The 17,532-nt window shown below is 34.2% G+C and overlaps 1 protein-coding gene across 6 annotated transcripts in view; it reads right to left on the bottom strand.

Moving 5' to 3' along the window:
• Nucleotides 1-17,532, bottom strand: part of LOC121370619 (anoctamin-4-like) — a 112,740-nt gene that overhangs the window by 78,331 nt on the left and 16,877 nt on the right. For 5 of the 6 annotated variants that reach the window (XM_041495970.1, XM_041495971.1, XM_041495972.1 and 2 more), the window contains exon 3: nucleotides 2-118. In XM_041495970.1, coding sequence (XP_041351904.1) covers nucleotides 2-118 — 117 coding nt within the window. Of the gene's footprint in view, nucleotide 1; nucleotides 119-10,476; nucleotides 10,699-17,532 lie in introns of those variants that run through there. The other variant, XM_041495976.1, reaches the window with a different exon arrangement.

The following is a 17,532-nucleotide window of genomic DNA, read 5'->3' as shown; positions in this document are numbered from 1 at the left end:
CCTGTTCCTTCAAACCCAATGGGAGCTGGTCTCTGCTGGTTTTCCATGTTGCCGGGCTCCGAGAATTCTCCAACCTTCGGGTACAAGCCTGGAGTTTCTGCAGGTACAGGTGAGACACCTACAACAAGAAACAACATCCTTAACAGGAGCGGATGCAGTATTTCTGAAAAGGGGGGAGGTTGGGTTCAAATATGATGACTGATCTCTCCTTTTACATAGAACAATTAATATAATCACGTTTCTCCTTAAAGGTTATGGTCGGTTTTTAAAAACGGGGGGGGGGGGGGTGCTGGACCCCACCCCATGAATCCACTACTGCTTAGAGGGGTCTATACATATACATACCAGCCATAAACTCATAGGGTGGAATTTTAAATATATATTTATAGTCTTCTAATCAATGCATTGGAATAATTTACATTAATTTATATTATTCTGTTGCATCGGGCTTAAACTGAACAAATATTAATCCTATCTGTCAGAATGTTTCTGAAAAAGAAATATTTACATAGGGGACTAATAGCCTAGAAACATTACTAGTACCCACAAAAAATCACTAGCCATTTCCCCACCACAACCCGACTCAAATGTTACTTTTTCCTTGGAATCATGTGACTTTATGTAGGCCTTTTATATCAATTGGTCTACAGATATGCTGACACTAAAAAATTAAATTAACATAGTTAAATATCTACTCAGTACTCTCGCATCGAACAAGAATGAATGAATGAATGAATGAATGAATGAATGAATGAATGAATGAATGTTTAACGACACCCCAGCACGAAAAATACCATTGAACAAGAGTCACTAAACATGCATTGTGCCAAGTGATTTCTACACTTGAGGACAGCAGGGGAGTATTGGGTTCTACCACTGCAGCCTCAGTGTGACTTTGAAGTTAAAATCTTGCCTTACTATGTTATACAAAATGTATGTCATTAATTAAGGCAAAATACAAACATACCTACTATTTGTGTTATTGCTGTCAGTGGTTTGATTGGATGGACAGATGGATGGATGGATGCATGGCACATTATTTCACATGAACTGTTGTTTTGCTTTGCATATTAAAATTAACAATTTCAGAATATTTTAAAAAAAATTTACACCAAATATAGACACTTGAAAAATAATGTATAATTTGTAAATACAATTTGCTTAAAATACATTTGGAATGTCAGTGTAGTGCAGATCAACAGTGCACACAACAAATATAATTCACATAACAGAACAATTGGTTAGCTACATGTAGGTAAAAATCATGCCAACTGACTTCTGGACTTTTGAAATATTATCAACTGTACATGCATACATGTTGGATGGTTGGTGGTAAAATGGATGGATGAATGGATTGGATGGCTGCTAACTGGACAGATGGATGGATGGATGGATGGGGTGGATGGATGGATGGGTGGATGGTTACAACATGTTTGAATAGACTGGATGGATGGATGAATGTATGGATGTGTAGATAGACTAGATGGATGAATACATGGATGGGTGGATGGATGGATGGATGGATGGATGGATGGAAGGATGCATGGATAGATGGATTCATGGATGGATGAATGAATGAATGCATGGATGGATGGATGAACGAACGAACGAACGAACAAACAAACAAACAAACGAACAAACAAACGAACGAACGAACGAACGAACGAACGAACGAACGAACGAACGAACGAACGAACGAACGAACGCATGCATGGATGGATGGATGAATCAGATGGATAATAACTTGGATATGACCAGTTGGCTGCTCTCAATATGGTATCTATATGGTAAAAATATATGGCTATCAGATTCAGATAGCTAGTTTCATAATGAAATGGAAATTCTATACAGCTTCTCCAATCACTTTATCATCTTCTACATGGGTATCCATCTAGTGACCAGGGAATCAAGCGTAAAGATGGATCAGCATGTCAGCTACTTAGGTAATAAATTATCATAAAACTCCATGAAGCAACATGTAGGATTTATAACCTAGCCTTGCATTTATGCATAACTATTAAAAACCTGTTATTTGTATGTTCCACACTGAAGATCACCGTATAATGCATATTTTATAAATGTGTCTGACATTATATTATACTGTTATATCATCTTGTGTTATTTTAGTTGTGTTGTGTTGTGTCGCTATGTTACATTGTTGGCACTGTATTGATAGGATGTGACATTGTCTGATATTTACTGCAAGAAAACCAAATGACTCAGAATTCAAAAATGGTAGTTAACAGAAGTAAATTTTAAGTCACTATTTATTGGAGATAACTTAAAAGCTAATTTATATAATATTATCATCAAACAGAATTCATCTTGTATGTATATATATATAAGAAACAGCAAAAACAGATCCATGTTGATTTAATAATTCACAAACTTGTATACTGTTAACAAATAACACAATTACTCAAATCAAGAAGGGGCAGGATGTAGCGCAAGGTTAAAGTGCTCGCCTCATATGCGGTCAGTCTAGGATCAATCCCTGCTGGTAGACACATTGGGCTATTTCTCATTCCAGCCAGGTCTCCACAACTGGTGTAACAAAGCTATGGTATGTACTATTCTGTCTGTGGGATGGTGCATATAAAAGAATCCTTACTGCTAATCAAAAAGAGTAGCCCACAGTGTAGCAGCAGTGGGGTGGGTTTTTTCAATTATCTTTGTGCATGGTCCTTAACCGTATGTGCAAAGCCACATAATTGTTATTAAAATTTATGTGCAGAGAGCATCGTTAGATAAACAATTCTTTCTTCTTCTTTTTATAAATCAATAACACCGTGTGTGTATTCCTTTTTAATACATGTACATGATATACCGTAGTTTATTATCCACATGGTTCACCATAACCGAGTTAATACAAATCATATGTAGCATATGTGTAATAACAAGTGTAAATGATGTAACTTTCGGAAGTGATGTCACAATATGACGTTGCTTCCCCAGTCCTAGCTCAGATTGTGCATGTGAAATATGACGTAATTTTGTCATCTTCTAGTTGTGGTTGAAATGTTTTGATACGGTTCTTGTTATTCATAGAAAAACTAACAATAATAATATGGACAATAAAGAAATTATTACACTCACGTGTGTGTCGTACTGATTTTACAAAACTCGTGTCTGGATTATTGCATAAACCTTGCTCTCGCTCAGGCAATACAAAAATCCTGACACTCGTTTCATAAAATGAGTATGACACACATGCTCATATAATATTCTCTATATGTGTGTATCTATAATATAATATGCAAGGCCTTTTTAACAATCTTTTATCGTTCTGATCACTTCTCCTTTTTTGATCTGTACTGCCAACTTTGTACTTGCCGGATGCCATACCTTACAAGGATGTTTTTGCAATCATGTCCAGCTGTGAGCTCAATATTGTGTATAACGATGGTATTCATCAGATTCTCCAACGTTAAAAAATTAAATAAAAATATAACTGTCGCAAAATTAAGGGGAGGGGGCAGGCCCCAGGAGCCCCCCCTTAGATCAGCCACTGTTTACAGTAGATTTAGTTCAGAGAATGGGAACAGTTTATATTTTACAACCATAAACCCACACTGTATCATATTATGCCATGTAATCGTACAGTGTACTAACTATCATACCTCGAACAAAACATCCACCATTGAGAAATACCCTGATCTCTAGTAACTATATTTAGTAATAAAAATGTATAACACTTGAATATTCCGAAAAACCTAACTTGCAGAAAAGAAACATCATTTCTAAGAAGCAATGAAAACCACCAATTAATTAGAAGAGCCATAAATATAAAGATTTAAAGCAGTAAAATAAAACTTACGATTCATATCAGAATGTTCCAGCAGCTTTGATAATATCGATCTCGCAGGTAATGTTTTTGTCAACCTAGCTCTGTCAATAGTGTTTGCTAAGCAATACTTAAATGTTATCTACAGTTATCTACAGAATGGTTTGATTAAAAAAAAATAATAATAAAACCGGAAATCCACCCTATGTAACTGAACTGTTGAGATTAGTAATGCCAAAGCGTATGTGTACAGGTATCCAGCCAAAAAAATAATCTGCATGTGTATTGTGTATGCTGTGTAACATACGTAACAAACATGATATTATACAAGACAAAAAACCCCATATTGATCATTTGAAGTTAAACATCATTCAGATATATATAGTGATTTCCCTACAAATTTGGCAAGGCATGATAGACCAAACACTTTTGGGGCATTTTCACCATTTTCAGGGCACTTGTTTTTCATTAAAAATACACAAAAATTTATTGAAATAAACATTAATGTAATTTATGTGCTTGCTTTAATAAATGAATGGCAAAAGATATAAAAGGCATATTTTATTAATTAATAATAAATGTTTTGGTGTTTTATAATGGCAATTTTAGAATTAATTAATGAAAAAGGCTTGTTTAATCTCAGGGCAGCATGTTACTGATTAAGGCAAAATGGTGCTAGACTATTGTGGCATGGTGCTGCACCATGCTAAAACAAGCTAGGGAAAACACTACATATACATGTATGATACCTGTATCTCACAAGACACAATGAAAATAGAGTTGTGTACATACATTGTAAGCAGTATGCATGCATTTGTACATGTATGTATAAGCAGGGTGTTCATTATCATTGAAAAAAGAACACTGAAAATAGTAGGAGACTATATTTACTAAATATTTACTGAATGCAGAGATTTATAACTGTAAGCATGAACAATATATGACAGTATAGTTGCAGGAATAGCCATACAAATAAAGTCACCACATGCAGCCTACTATTGATCAATACAGTGTATACTGACACCCAACTGACATATGTAGGTCATCTTTAAATAACTAAGAGTAAGACTTGTCTTCTTTTCTTTCAATAGCTTACATATATACATACAAACCGTATATATGCATGTATAGGCCTTGTACAGATACAATGTACAAACATGTAAATATAATTCCTTTATCGAGTAACGTACCATCTGATATTAGTTTCATCAATTTGAGGTGTGGGTTGATTATGTAATAAGCTATCAACAATCATTTAAATATATATGTATGTGGAATAAATATAAATATATGATACTGCATCTGGAATCTTATAGACCGGCCTCAGTGGCGTCGTGGCAGGCCATCGGTCTACAGGCTGGTAGGTACTGGGTTCGGATCCCAGTCAAGGCATGGGATTTTTAATCCAGATACCGACTCCAAACCCTGAGTGAGTGTTCCATAAGGCTCAATGGGTAGGTGTAAACCACTTGCACCGACCAGTGATCCATAACTGGTTCAACAAAGGCCATGGTTTGTGCTATACTGCCTGTGGGAAGCGCAAATAAAAGATCCCTTGCTGCTAATCGGAAGAGTAGCCCATGTATTGGCGACAGCGGGTTTCCTCTCAAAATCTGTGTGGTCCTTAACCATACATGTATGTCTGACGCCATATAACCGTAAATAAAATGTGTTGAGTGCGTCATTAAATAAAACATTTCTTTCTTTCTGGAATCTTATGTTTGGACAGTTTATTTTTTAAAAAAAATGTTGAACCCCAACAAGAGAATTAAATAAAGAGAGAAAAGAGCTATATTAATTATTTATTACTTAAAAATTAAAAAATAAAAACCAATGTATTTTCGTCCAACATAATAGAATAGAAGCAAATCAGAGTCTATTTTATTTGTTAAAAAACAAAAAAAGTTCATGTACATGCAGTTAAATCTCTTAATATATGCCCTGCCCAATGGGGCTACATGTATTTCTCATTCCAGCCAGTTGCTCTCAGCTAGGTCAGAAGTGAAAAGAAAGAAAGAAATGACGTACTCAACACATTTTATTTACTGTTATATGGCGTCAGACATATGGTTAAGGACCACACAGATACTGAGAGAGGAAACCCGCTGTCGCCACTTCATGGGCTACTCTTTTCGATTAGCAGCAAGGGCATGGTTCCACCTAGTATCTGGAAAATGGGACTCACAGGGTTTTATTTTGGGAGTCATCCATTCAAAAATGGGAGTCATCTATGATATATATTTTTTAAATCACATAATTAACTGAATAACTGTCTCGTTTATATTACATGCATATATTATCTCCTCTATTCTATCTGTATAATACATATACATGTATACAACTGATATATTAAAGGCTGTAGAATGTGCTATCCTGTCTATGGGACAGTGATAATAATGCAAAAATGTAAGACCATACATCAAAATTACCAAATGTTTGACAGCCGATAGTTAAAGGCATACTGTCACAGATTTAAGGACCTTATTTCTCTAAAAAAAAATGGATAATAAATAAAAATTACATTAATTGTTGGAAACCAAATCTAGCTATCGCATCACCTTAACTGAACCATGATGGAGTGCAATCCATGTCAACCCTCTTGGCAATTTTAGTTTTTGAATTATGGACCATTGCCATAATTCAATTATTTTTACAAAATATCATTAATAAATGGAGTATGGTGGTTATGAAAATGGTTAAATAAAGTACATTTAGGAACAAATCAAATTATTTTTGTTCCGGTAATACTTTGTTAGACCATTAAATAGGTCAGTGATCTGTGATAATATGCTTTTAATAAATCAATGTGCTCTAGTGGTATTGATAAACAAAACAAACTTTCATAATACAAAAACAGTACATGTAATTCACTACCAAGTATGTTCTGAAAGTAGCCTGCTTCTTTATGATGAAAACAGACAAGTCAAGATGTCGTAAACGGTAATCAAGATATTTCTAATTGCATTATAATTACACAAGCTAGTGGTCTAGAGTTTATCAGCCACTAGTCTTCCATGTGATAGTCTAATATATAGTCAAATGTTTCAGTTCAACATTAAGCAAAAAAAAGAAAAAGTTGCTCTCAGCTAGGTCAGAAGTGAAATGAAAGAAAGAAATGACATACTCAACACATTTTATTTACTGTTATATGGCGTCAGACATATGGTTAAGGACCACACAGATATTGAGAGAGGAAACCCACTGTCACCGGGTTTTATTTTGGGAGTCATCCATTCAAAAATGGGAGTTGTCTATGATATATATTTTTTAAATCACATACTTAACTGAATAACTGTCTCGTTTATATTACATGCATATATTATCTCCTCTATTCTATCTATATAATACATATACATGCATATCCATTGTTTTTCTTCCTGTAAATAATTTAGTGCTTTTTTCTCCTGTCTTTTTATGTAGTCCGAAGGACATAGAAAGTGTGGTTCTTTCTACGTCCGAATATTGTTATATATCCTCTATATAGCTGGTATTCAAAACTTGTGGCACCCTATTTCAACCGTTTCTCAACCGAGATAGTGTAACAAATGGACATACAAGCTAAAAATGTATACATTACTGTACTCATTGAATCCCAACTGAAGTACTTGTGTCATTATTAACAAAATAAATCTTCCAACGACAACATAAAACATTTACCCGCCATTTTAAATTTGCTAAATAGAGGGAAGCAACTCGCCCTGCACACTAACAAAAGTGTTGACTTACTATGCACCCTGCACTATCTTTTTATGCACCCTTTGGCAAATAGTCACCCAATGCTGCATGCTAACCTGGGGCATTATTCACAAAGGTCTCTTAGGCTCTGCTAGACAACAAAGCATCCTCTTTGCAAGTCTTTTAACACTGCACTGCGAGATCGCAAATTTGCAAGAGTTTAGTGAATTAGGCCCCTGTTTTGTAACATAGCTGCATCTGCGCAATAATTATGACTAACACCTATTTGATTTGCTCAACCATCTACATGACATTGTACATGTCCATATACAGATACGGTTGGGAATCAGTTAAACCACTAGGCTATATTTGTTCTGAAACTTCGTAGTCGTTAGGTTTTTAGGTGTTTAAAACTTCTTCTTTTTTAATGTTAAAGCGATTGGCATTGTCGCGATGATCTAAATTTAGAGAAAGGGTCTGGCATACTACATGAGCCACACTGGTTTTAACACTTAAAATTATGTTAAACGTATTTATAAAGTTGGGAACCAGTTAAACCGCTCGGCTATTTTCGTACTGAACTTCGTTGATGTTGTATGCTTTTTTTTTTTTTTATCTGCTGACACCAGTTTGTTTGGTATTGTGCAATAAAGTGAACTGAAATTTAATTGAATTAGTCATTAGGTTTTTATGTATTAAAAAAAAATGAATGTAAAATTGATTGACATCGGAAATATTTTGCATCAAACCATGACACACACATATTTTATTTAGGAGTATTTTAGGTAAATGTTGCGTCAAATACGCAGGATTCCTGCATCATGTGAAACCCTGAAGGGATCTTTTATATGTACCATCCCACAGACAGGGTAGTACATACCACAGCCTTTGATATACCAGTCGTGGTGCGCTGGCTAGAATGAGAAATAGCCCAATGGGACCACCGACAGGGATCGATCCCAGATTGGCCACGCATCAAGCGAGCACTTTACCACTGGGCTACATCTAGTAATGCAGAATTTTTTTTTCTTCAAGAATCTTTTTTTTCAAAAGCATGGATTGCACAGAAAAGGTGGGTATATTTGATACCAAAATAAGGGGCATATTTAAACTGAAATCAGAATGCACGATGGCATTTTGGCTCAGAAATGCAGTTTTATGTTAAAGCAAGAAAAGCCCGGAAACAACTGACGACATACCACAGAAAATTTAAAAAATAATAATGTTGACACGTGAGGGTCAGAATCGATGCATGTGTTGACCAGAGACCAGATATAACTGTTTAACACACAGACACACCTCAGGGCTCAAACTTAATGATATGGCATCGATGGCAATTGCAATATATAAATGTTGGTTACGGTGATAATTTCTGCTTTTTAAGTTACATTTATTTGTTGCAAGAGTTACTGGAATTAATTGCTGAAGGCTGACTTAAGATTGCCTTAAAGGGACATTCCTGAGTTTGCTGCAATTTTAAAGATGTTATCGACTAACAGATACTTTTTAACGATTGTAATTACATATCAAATATATTTTTCTGCATAAAATATTAGTGGCTGTATATTAAACGTGTTTCTGATCGTTCTAATGTTTGTACTAGGTTAAATTTCATTTTATTTCCTAAAAAATACAAAATCCAGTTTGGGCTTCTTACAAATATTGAGATGACCAGACACTGATATTCTAAACAAGAAAATATATTTATTATGTCAGTTTAATCGTAGAAATATTTTATTAGTCTGAAACATCTTATAATGCAGCAAACTCAGGAATGTCCCTTTAAGTGAGCTTTTTGTCTGTAGCAAAACAATTTTAAAACTGTCATACACATGTATGTAACAAATTCTTAAGTTTGAATTGTGCCACCTTCATCTTTGACGAACACAATGTCTTCTGACTTTCGGATTCACTAATCAAGATGTCTAGTACAAAACTGCATTTTTTTAAATTAAATTTTTACTAGCCCTCTTTGGCAGAGTGGTTAAGCTTTGATACATGCTCAGCAGCTGTACCTGTTCACATCACTGTACTGGCTTCCACCCAAGTTTTAATGGCTTAGTGGGGAGATATAGTGTACATGTATAAGGACACAACATTCACTTCAATCTCACTAACCACTAGTACTAACCATTAACCCCTGTTATGGACAGACAGCCTAAGATACCATACTTGAACCTTAAATGGATATAAGCACATAAATTAATCTTTGTCAATTTGTGAAACCATTTTTCCAACCTCTGTCCTGTCCAATTCATTGAGTTCATATATACTGTACCCTTCCTAAATTTCTCACTAATTAACGACCTGCCATGGTAAGATGCTTCCAACTAATAAAATTGTTCAATGACTAAAAGATATATATATATTTTTTTAATTCTTAGGACGTAGCTTAGTGGTAAAGCGCTCGCTTGATGCGCTGTTGGTCTGGGATCGATCCCCATCAGTGGGCCCATTGGGCTATTTCTCATCACAGCCAGTGTACCACAACTGGTATATCAAAGGCCATGGCATGTGCTATCCTGTCTGTGGGATGGTGCAAATAAAAGAAAGATCCTTTGCTACTAATGGAAAAATTTAGCGGGTTTCCCGGGGGTCAAAATGAGCATATGTTTAACATCCAATAGCCGATGATTAATAATCAATGTGCTCTAGTGGTGTCATTAAACAAAACAAACTTTATTTAACTTTGTTTAGATCAGTCTGTGTATTCAATGTGTTTCTGGTAAGTTTCTGGATTTGGTCTTCCAATACTTTTTTAATTATGCAAGTATTTATATTAGAAAATCAAATAAGTTTGACCTAGAACAAAATCTAGGACAATCAGAAATACATTTAAAATACAGCCACTGATATTTTATGCAGAAAATGCATTTCATATGCTATTTTAGTCATTGAAACATTTTCTGTTAATCACGGACATTATAAGAATAACAACAAACTCAGGGTGGTCTCTGTATGTCCAATACTTGTATATATAAATAAGCATTTGCATGCAAATTATTAAAACTACAAACCTTTGGCTTTGAAATTATTTTTACACCATGGACAGAAATGTGTACGAAAATGAGGTGCACATGTAGATCCACTGTAAGGCTTACATGCAAGTTCAAGGAAATTTCTCTATCCAAATGACTTACGGGTACTGTAAAACAGTTACACTATTTTAAAAATTATTTATAATTACCATTTTCAAAACAATAAAGAACAAATTAAACTACTTAACTCTTTTTAAAGTTTACGTGCTATTCAAGCATCACTATTCCCATATGTATGTACATGACACACATTTTATTCAATTTTCTAGACAAGTTGTTCTGCAAGACTAAAAATAAACACACGAGGGTGTCCACACTTTTGTCGATCATAAACCCAGTGACTAAGCTAGCTGTTGTACAGCTATATTATCAAAAGTCCATTATATAAACACTATTAAGGTGTGTCTGTTTTTCAAGTTTTACAGTGTACATAGAAAGATAACAAAAATGTCATAACAAAAGGAGAAAAATCCATTTTCTTGTGTGGAAAGAGCTTGCACATAATTTGCACATGCACAGAGGGAGATAATGTTTAATCTTTGTTATATGGGGCCTAATTCACATAGCTTTCTTAGGCTCTGCTAGACAACAAAGCATCCTCTTTGCAAGTCTTTTGGCATTGCACTGCGAGATCGCAAAGTTGCGAAAGTTTAGTGAATTAGGTCGACTGCACTCTATAATATGTTACGGCTGGCTGAGTCACAAAAATAAAGTGTATACATAGATGTGCATGTACTCAACACATTTCTCACAGTTAAGGAAGGAAGGAAATGTGTTATTTAACGACACACTCAACACATTTTATTTACGGATATAAAGGCCACATGGACACTGTATCTGCAAAGAAAAGATCCCTTGCTGCTAATCGAAAATAGTAGCCCATGAAGTGGCGACAGCGGGTTTCCTCTCTTTATATCTGTGTGGTCCTTAACCATATGTCCGACGCCATATAACAGTAAATAAAATGTGTTGAGTGCATTGTTAAATAACACATTTTCTTCGTTTAACTTGTTGTGACTAGTATATGCATATTTCCATGTCCACAATAACAATCAAAAGTACAGATATTCAGTTGTGAAATACATTAAAGGGACATCCTGAGTTTGCTGCATTGTAAGATATTTCCGACTAATAAAATATTTCTATGATTAAACTTACATATTAAATATATTTTCTTGTTTAGAATATCAGTGTCTGTATACTCAATGTATTTCTGGTCATCTTAATATTTGTAAGAAGCCCAAACTGGATTTTTTTTTTCAAATAATTTCGTACGAACGAAAAAATCTTTTTTTAGGAAATAAAATGAAATTTAACCTAGTACAAATATTAGAATGATCAGAAACACGTTGAATATACAGCCACTAATATTTTATGCAGAAAAATATATCTGATAATGATATGTAATTACAGTCATCAAAAAGTCTCTGTTAGTCGATAACATCTTAATAATTGCAGCAAACTCAGGAAGGAAGGAAATGTTTTATTTAACAATGCACTCAACACATTTTATTTATGGTTATATGGCGTCGGACATATGGTTAAGGACCACACAGATATTGAGAGAGGAAACCCGCTGTCGCCACTTCATGGGCTACTCTTTTCGATTAGCAGCAAGAGATCTTTTATATGCATCATCCCACAGACAGGATAGCACATACTATGGCCTTTGATATACCAGTCATGGTGCACTGGCTGGAACGAGAAATAGCCCAATGGGCCCACCGATGAGGATTGATCCCGGACCGACAGCGCATCAGGCTACGTCCCGCCCTTCAAACTCAGGAATGTCCCTTCAACACACAGCATGCAGTCTCAAAGAACATACTACAAAAGTCTTAGATTTTACAGTGTGTGTATATATATATATATATATATATATATATATATATATATATATATATATGCATATGCATTGTATGCAACAAGATGGTATTCATTCACCTTACAATGACTGCTCTTGATATGAGATGGGCGTGAACTTTTAGCTTGCAACCCAATACAATATTGGACTATATACACTACATTCAGCAAACAATGTAAATCTCTGTCACTATTAATTGTTCAGACACACACACACAGTCTGTAACAACTGAAGCAAAACAGAAAACAGGGAAAGTTCATGCATTGTTACATTATACATGAATACATTAATTGTGTCAATTGTTGACTCAAGCACTCTGGTGTCAGGCAATAATTCAAAAGTTAAGTGAAAATAGTTTTATGTCATCAGAGGGCTCAGATGTCTAAAAATTAAACCTTACTGAAAAAGTATTAAAAAATTACAGTTTCAGTATTTGTTTAAAAAAAAGGTGGAACAGTTCAAAAGTTAAGTATACAAAGCCTTTTAATGAATGAATGAATGTTTATCAACACCTCAGCACAAAATCAAAGCATTGTAGGTCATTAACCAGTATATATATTTAAACAGATATTGCACAATTTATGTTATTGATTATGATATGTATTGATAATAACAAGTAGGGCCTCCATGAGTCAAAAATATTGGACTCGAATACATATATATATATATCTATTATATATCTATATCTATATCTATCTATCTACCTATATATATATAATTTTCAGTGCAATCAAAGTATGTGATATTTTTCAGATCACATACTTTAAGAATTTGATAACTTTGCAAATTAGATGTAAATGAGTCGAGGTCTCGGCACTAGGTTTATTGACATTTAAGCAAACGTACTTGGGTGACACTCCATGATTGATGTATGCATTCATAGTCATCAAATAAAAACATTTTAATGGCAATTTGACACTGAAAGCTGTCCAGCGTTCAGAAAACAAAAAACGTTAGGCATAACTTTATTTTGATGTTAGGACATCCAAAATGACGTCATTTCCATTCAAAAATACACCGCGCCACATATTTTTACATCATTTGAATATCTAGTAATGGCGGACTGGAATTAAAGTTGCGTGTACAGTTTACAAAAACATGTTGTATTAAGCTTGAGCTTATATGATAAAAAGATTATTACCCTTGTGTATTTCGGTATCGTCAATATCATATATTAGGAATAAAAATAATGTATTATGCTCGCCAGAGGTTCGCATAATACAATTTTTATTCCTAATATATGATATTGACGATACCGAAAAACACTCTGGTAATAACCTCTAAGTATATATATATATATGTATATGTATATATATGTATATGTATATGTGTCTGTGTCTGTGTCTGTGTCTGTGTCTGTGTCTGTGTCTGTGTCTGTGTCTGTGTCTGTGTCTATGTCTATGTATATATATATATATATATATATATATATACACTATCTCAAGCTATTTTATACATAATTAAAATATAATTTCATCAACTACTAATACTGGTAAATGTACATTTCAAGATGATAACAACACCAATATTACATGGAAGAATATGGAAACATTACAAAGGAATGTGTACTATTTAATATGGTGACCACATAAGGCTGACCCACATGTCCATTCGTGTGTACACAGATATATTATTTGCATGACTGATCTCTTAAATAACATATCACTGCGTATCACTGCGCACAATCAGAATGACTCTCTGTGACCGGCCTCAGTGGTGTTGTGGTTAACCCATAGGACATAAGGCTTGTAGATACAGTGTTCTCAGCCCAGTACCGGCTCCCACTCGTAGTGAATTTTAACGACTCAATGGGTAGATGTAAGACCACTACACCCTCTTATCTCTCACTAACCACTAACAACTAATCCATTGTCCTGGACAGACAGCCCAGATAGCTGAGGTGTGTGCCCAGGACAGAGTGCTTGAACCTTAACTGGATATAAGCACGAAAATAATTTGAAATGAAATTGAAATAACTCTCTGTGGATACATGTTTATATTTGTGTATGGGTGTTTAATTAAAAATGTTTGCATTGTAATATACATAAATATATATAGTGAAACCTCTCTAAACCAGACACCTTTGGGACCAAATAAAATGTCTGGTTTAAAGAGGTATCCAGTTTAGAGAGGTTAAGTTCTGTACTGATTTTTAAAAAAAGACCATGAAAAACGTCCGGTTTTGGGGGAATTCCGATTTACAGAAGGTCCGGTTTTGAGAGTTTTCATTGTACAAGCACATCTTGCATAATTATAACCTGAATATTATTTGACAATGTATGGGTCATTATCTCAAATTGTGTTATCTAACCCTAAAAATTATAATTGTTAAAACAACTGAAATATGTTCATGCTACAATGTATATTGATCTTTGATGAGCTACTTGAAATTTTTTTATCAGTAAATGTTCATCACATATAAAATATTTTTAAAATTTTGGTTGAAAGAGAAAACAAAGTACATGTATGTCAACACTGTAACATGTTTCCATTGCAGAGTTGATAAAATATCTAAATAACTATATATTAGATATGAAGTATCTTTACATTGATCTGGAATATCTTTAAAATGTGCAGGTGTGGTTAAATAAGCATTAATTTTATATCATATCTTTGATGGTCATTCATAAAGTTGGAACAATAGATGTTCATCATATATAAAACATTTTAATATTTATTCATTGTAATTGTAAATACTGTAAACACTGTAACTGTTTGTCAACATAATAACACCTCTTTTTATTGAGAATTACTATCCCACTGAACCGCGGTGTTAAGAAATGTTATATACTAGTGAAAAAAGTTTCTGTGTACCAAATGAATGTATATATGGAATTGCATTTACTTGAAATCTGGACCTGAAAATTTTAGAAAATTATTATGTAACCATTCCCTTCCATATTTCAGAGGTGTTCTGTCAATCGCAAATGCTATTCACTCTTTATGCGCAGTTTGCATTATGGACATTTCGGGTCATGCACTTATCACTGGACAACACTTTTGGTGGTATTTGATTGTGATCAATGTGAAAAAGAAAAGAAAAAAAGAAATGTTTTATTTAACCATGCACTCAAAACATTTTATTTACGGTTATATGGTGTCAGACATATGGTTAAGGACCACACAGATATTGAGAGAGGAAACCCACTGTCGCCACTTTATGGGCTACTCTTTTCGATTAGCAGCAAGGGATCTTTTATATGCACCATCCCACAGACAGGGTAGTACATATCACGGCCTTTGTTACACCAGTCGTGGAGCACTGGCTGGAATGAGAAATAGCCCAATGGGTCCACCGACGGGGATCGATCCCAGACCGACCATGCATCAAGCGAATGCTTTACCATATGTATGTAAGTAGGTTTATACAAACACACAGACATACAAACTATCTCAATTTAATTTATACATAATTAAAAAAAAAAATTTAATACAAGATACACAGTCTTTGATCAATCTCCATCGGTGGCCCATATTGGCCTATTTCTAGAGACCGCACAGGAAGACGGGTAGTGCCACCAGTCCACTGCAGTGTTTCTTTGGTTCAAAACCACATGTTTGTTGGCGATAATAATGGGGGAGGGGGTACACCCCCATAAACCCTTTCCCTGGATCCATGGTTGATTATTATTATATATATATATATATATATATATATATATACACACACACACACACAGTGTTTTTGCCAGAACGAAAATTTTGGGTATGGTGCTATGAAATTGAATATTTACAATGTGTGTGCTGACTGCAACCAGTCAACAGGGGGTATGGGGGGGGGGGGGGGGTCTCTCACAGAAAGAAAATGGGTTAGGTTTAGGGTTAGGGTTAAGAAAGTCATTAATTTTGTTAAAAAGTCAACTTAAAAAAATTAAATCTCCACAAAAATTTGGGTATGGCGCACATGTATATATATATATATTACATTGATTTAATTAATTAATTTAGGAAACTTATTAACATGGATATACATTGTGTGTACTGGTACTGAATTCATGTACATGTACTATACACTTGATCGAGGCAAGTGAATTATCCTTTTTTGGCATTGAAAAAACATTTGTGGTTATTTTAATGACAATTTGGGTGAAATATTCATATGGTAAATGCTAATAGATATTTTAACCCAAAATAAGGCTTAAATAAAAAATAAAAAATTACTGTGCCAATTTTTAGGTCTTCTAGTCAATTTGTGTTAAACGAAGTTATTTCCCCTTAATAGAAAATTTCCATTTTAGAGGGCTAGGGCCAACTTATTATTATTATTTTTAAAATACATTTAGTTCTTTTAAAGGTATTCCATCAGTACAGCAAAAAAAAAATATAATTCTTGTCATATTTAAAAAGTGTCTGTGGTCCCGATTTCTCGTTCCAGCCAGTGCACCATGACTACTATATCAAAGACTGCCCTTTCTGTAGGATGATCTATAAAAAAAGATTCATTGCTACTAATTGAAAAATGGAGGGTCTTTCCTCTCTAAGACTATATGTCTGAATTACTGAATGTTTGACAGCCGATCGATGTTCAATAAATCAATGCATGCGTTAAACAAAACTAACTTTTAACTGCCAAGTCAATGCAATAAAGTCAATATTAAATTTCAACTTTGTGTCAATGTATTTTTGAGTCCCAATTTTAACATTTATTTTTTTAACATGTATTCATATGTCGATATTAATATCATAATATGTTATTGACAATATAAATAAAGTGTAATGAATACACGAACTATTGATAATAGAATAGGCCCCTAATAAAATACTTATTATTCATATGGTTCAACATAATCGAGTTAATAATAATCATATGAAGTACACCTGTAATAACAAGTGTAATGACATAATTTTGGGAAGCGACATCAAAACATGACGTTGCTTCTCCAGTCCTAGCTCGGATGGTGCATTTGAAATATGATGTAATTTTGTCGTCTCCTTCTAGTTGTGGCTGAAATATTTTGAGTTAGGTCTCGTTATTCATAAAGAAAACAACAATAATATGGATAATAAAGAAATTATTACACTCGCGTGTGAGTTGTACTGATTTGTGTGTGAGTTGTACTGATTTTACGAAACTCGTGTCAGGATTCATGTATTACCCTCGCTCTCGCTTGGGCAATACAACAATCCTGACACTCGTTTCGTAAAATCAGTACGACACACAAGCTCGTATA

The sequence above is a fragment of the Gigantopelta aegis genome, chromosome 4 (genome assembly GCF_016097555.1).
Source record: "Gigantopelta aegis isolate Gae_Host chromosome 4, Gae_host_genome, whole genome shotgun sequence".
NCBI classification, from domain to species: Eukaryota; Metazoa; Mollusca; class Gastropoda; order Neomphalida; family Peltospiridae; genus Gigantopelta; species Gigantopelta aegis.
Note: the sequence above shows the minus strand (reverse complement) of the source record. Positions and strands in the feature narration are given on the sequence as shown.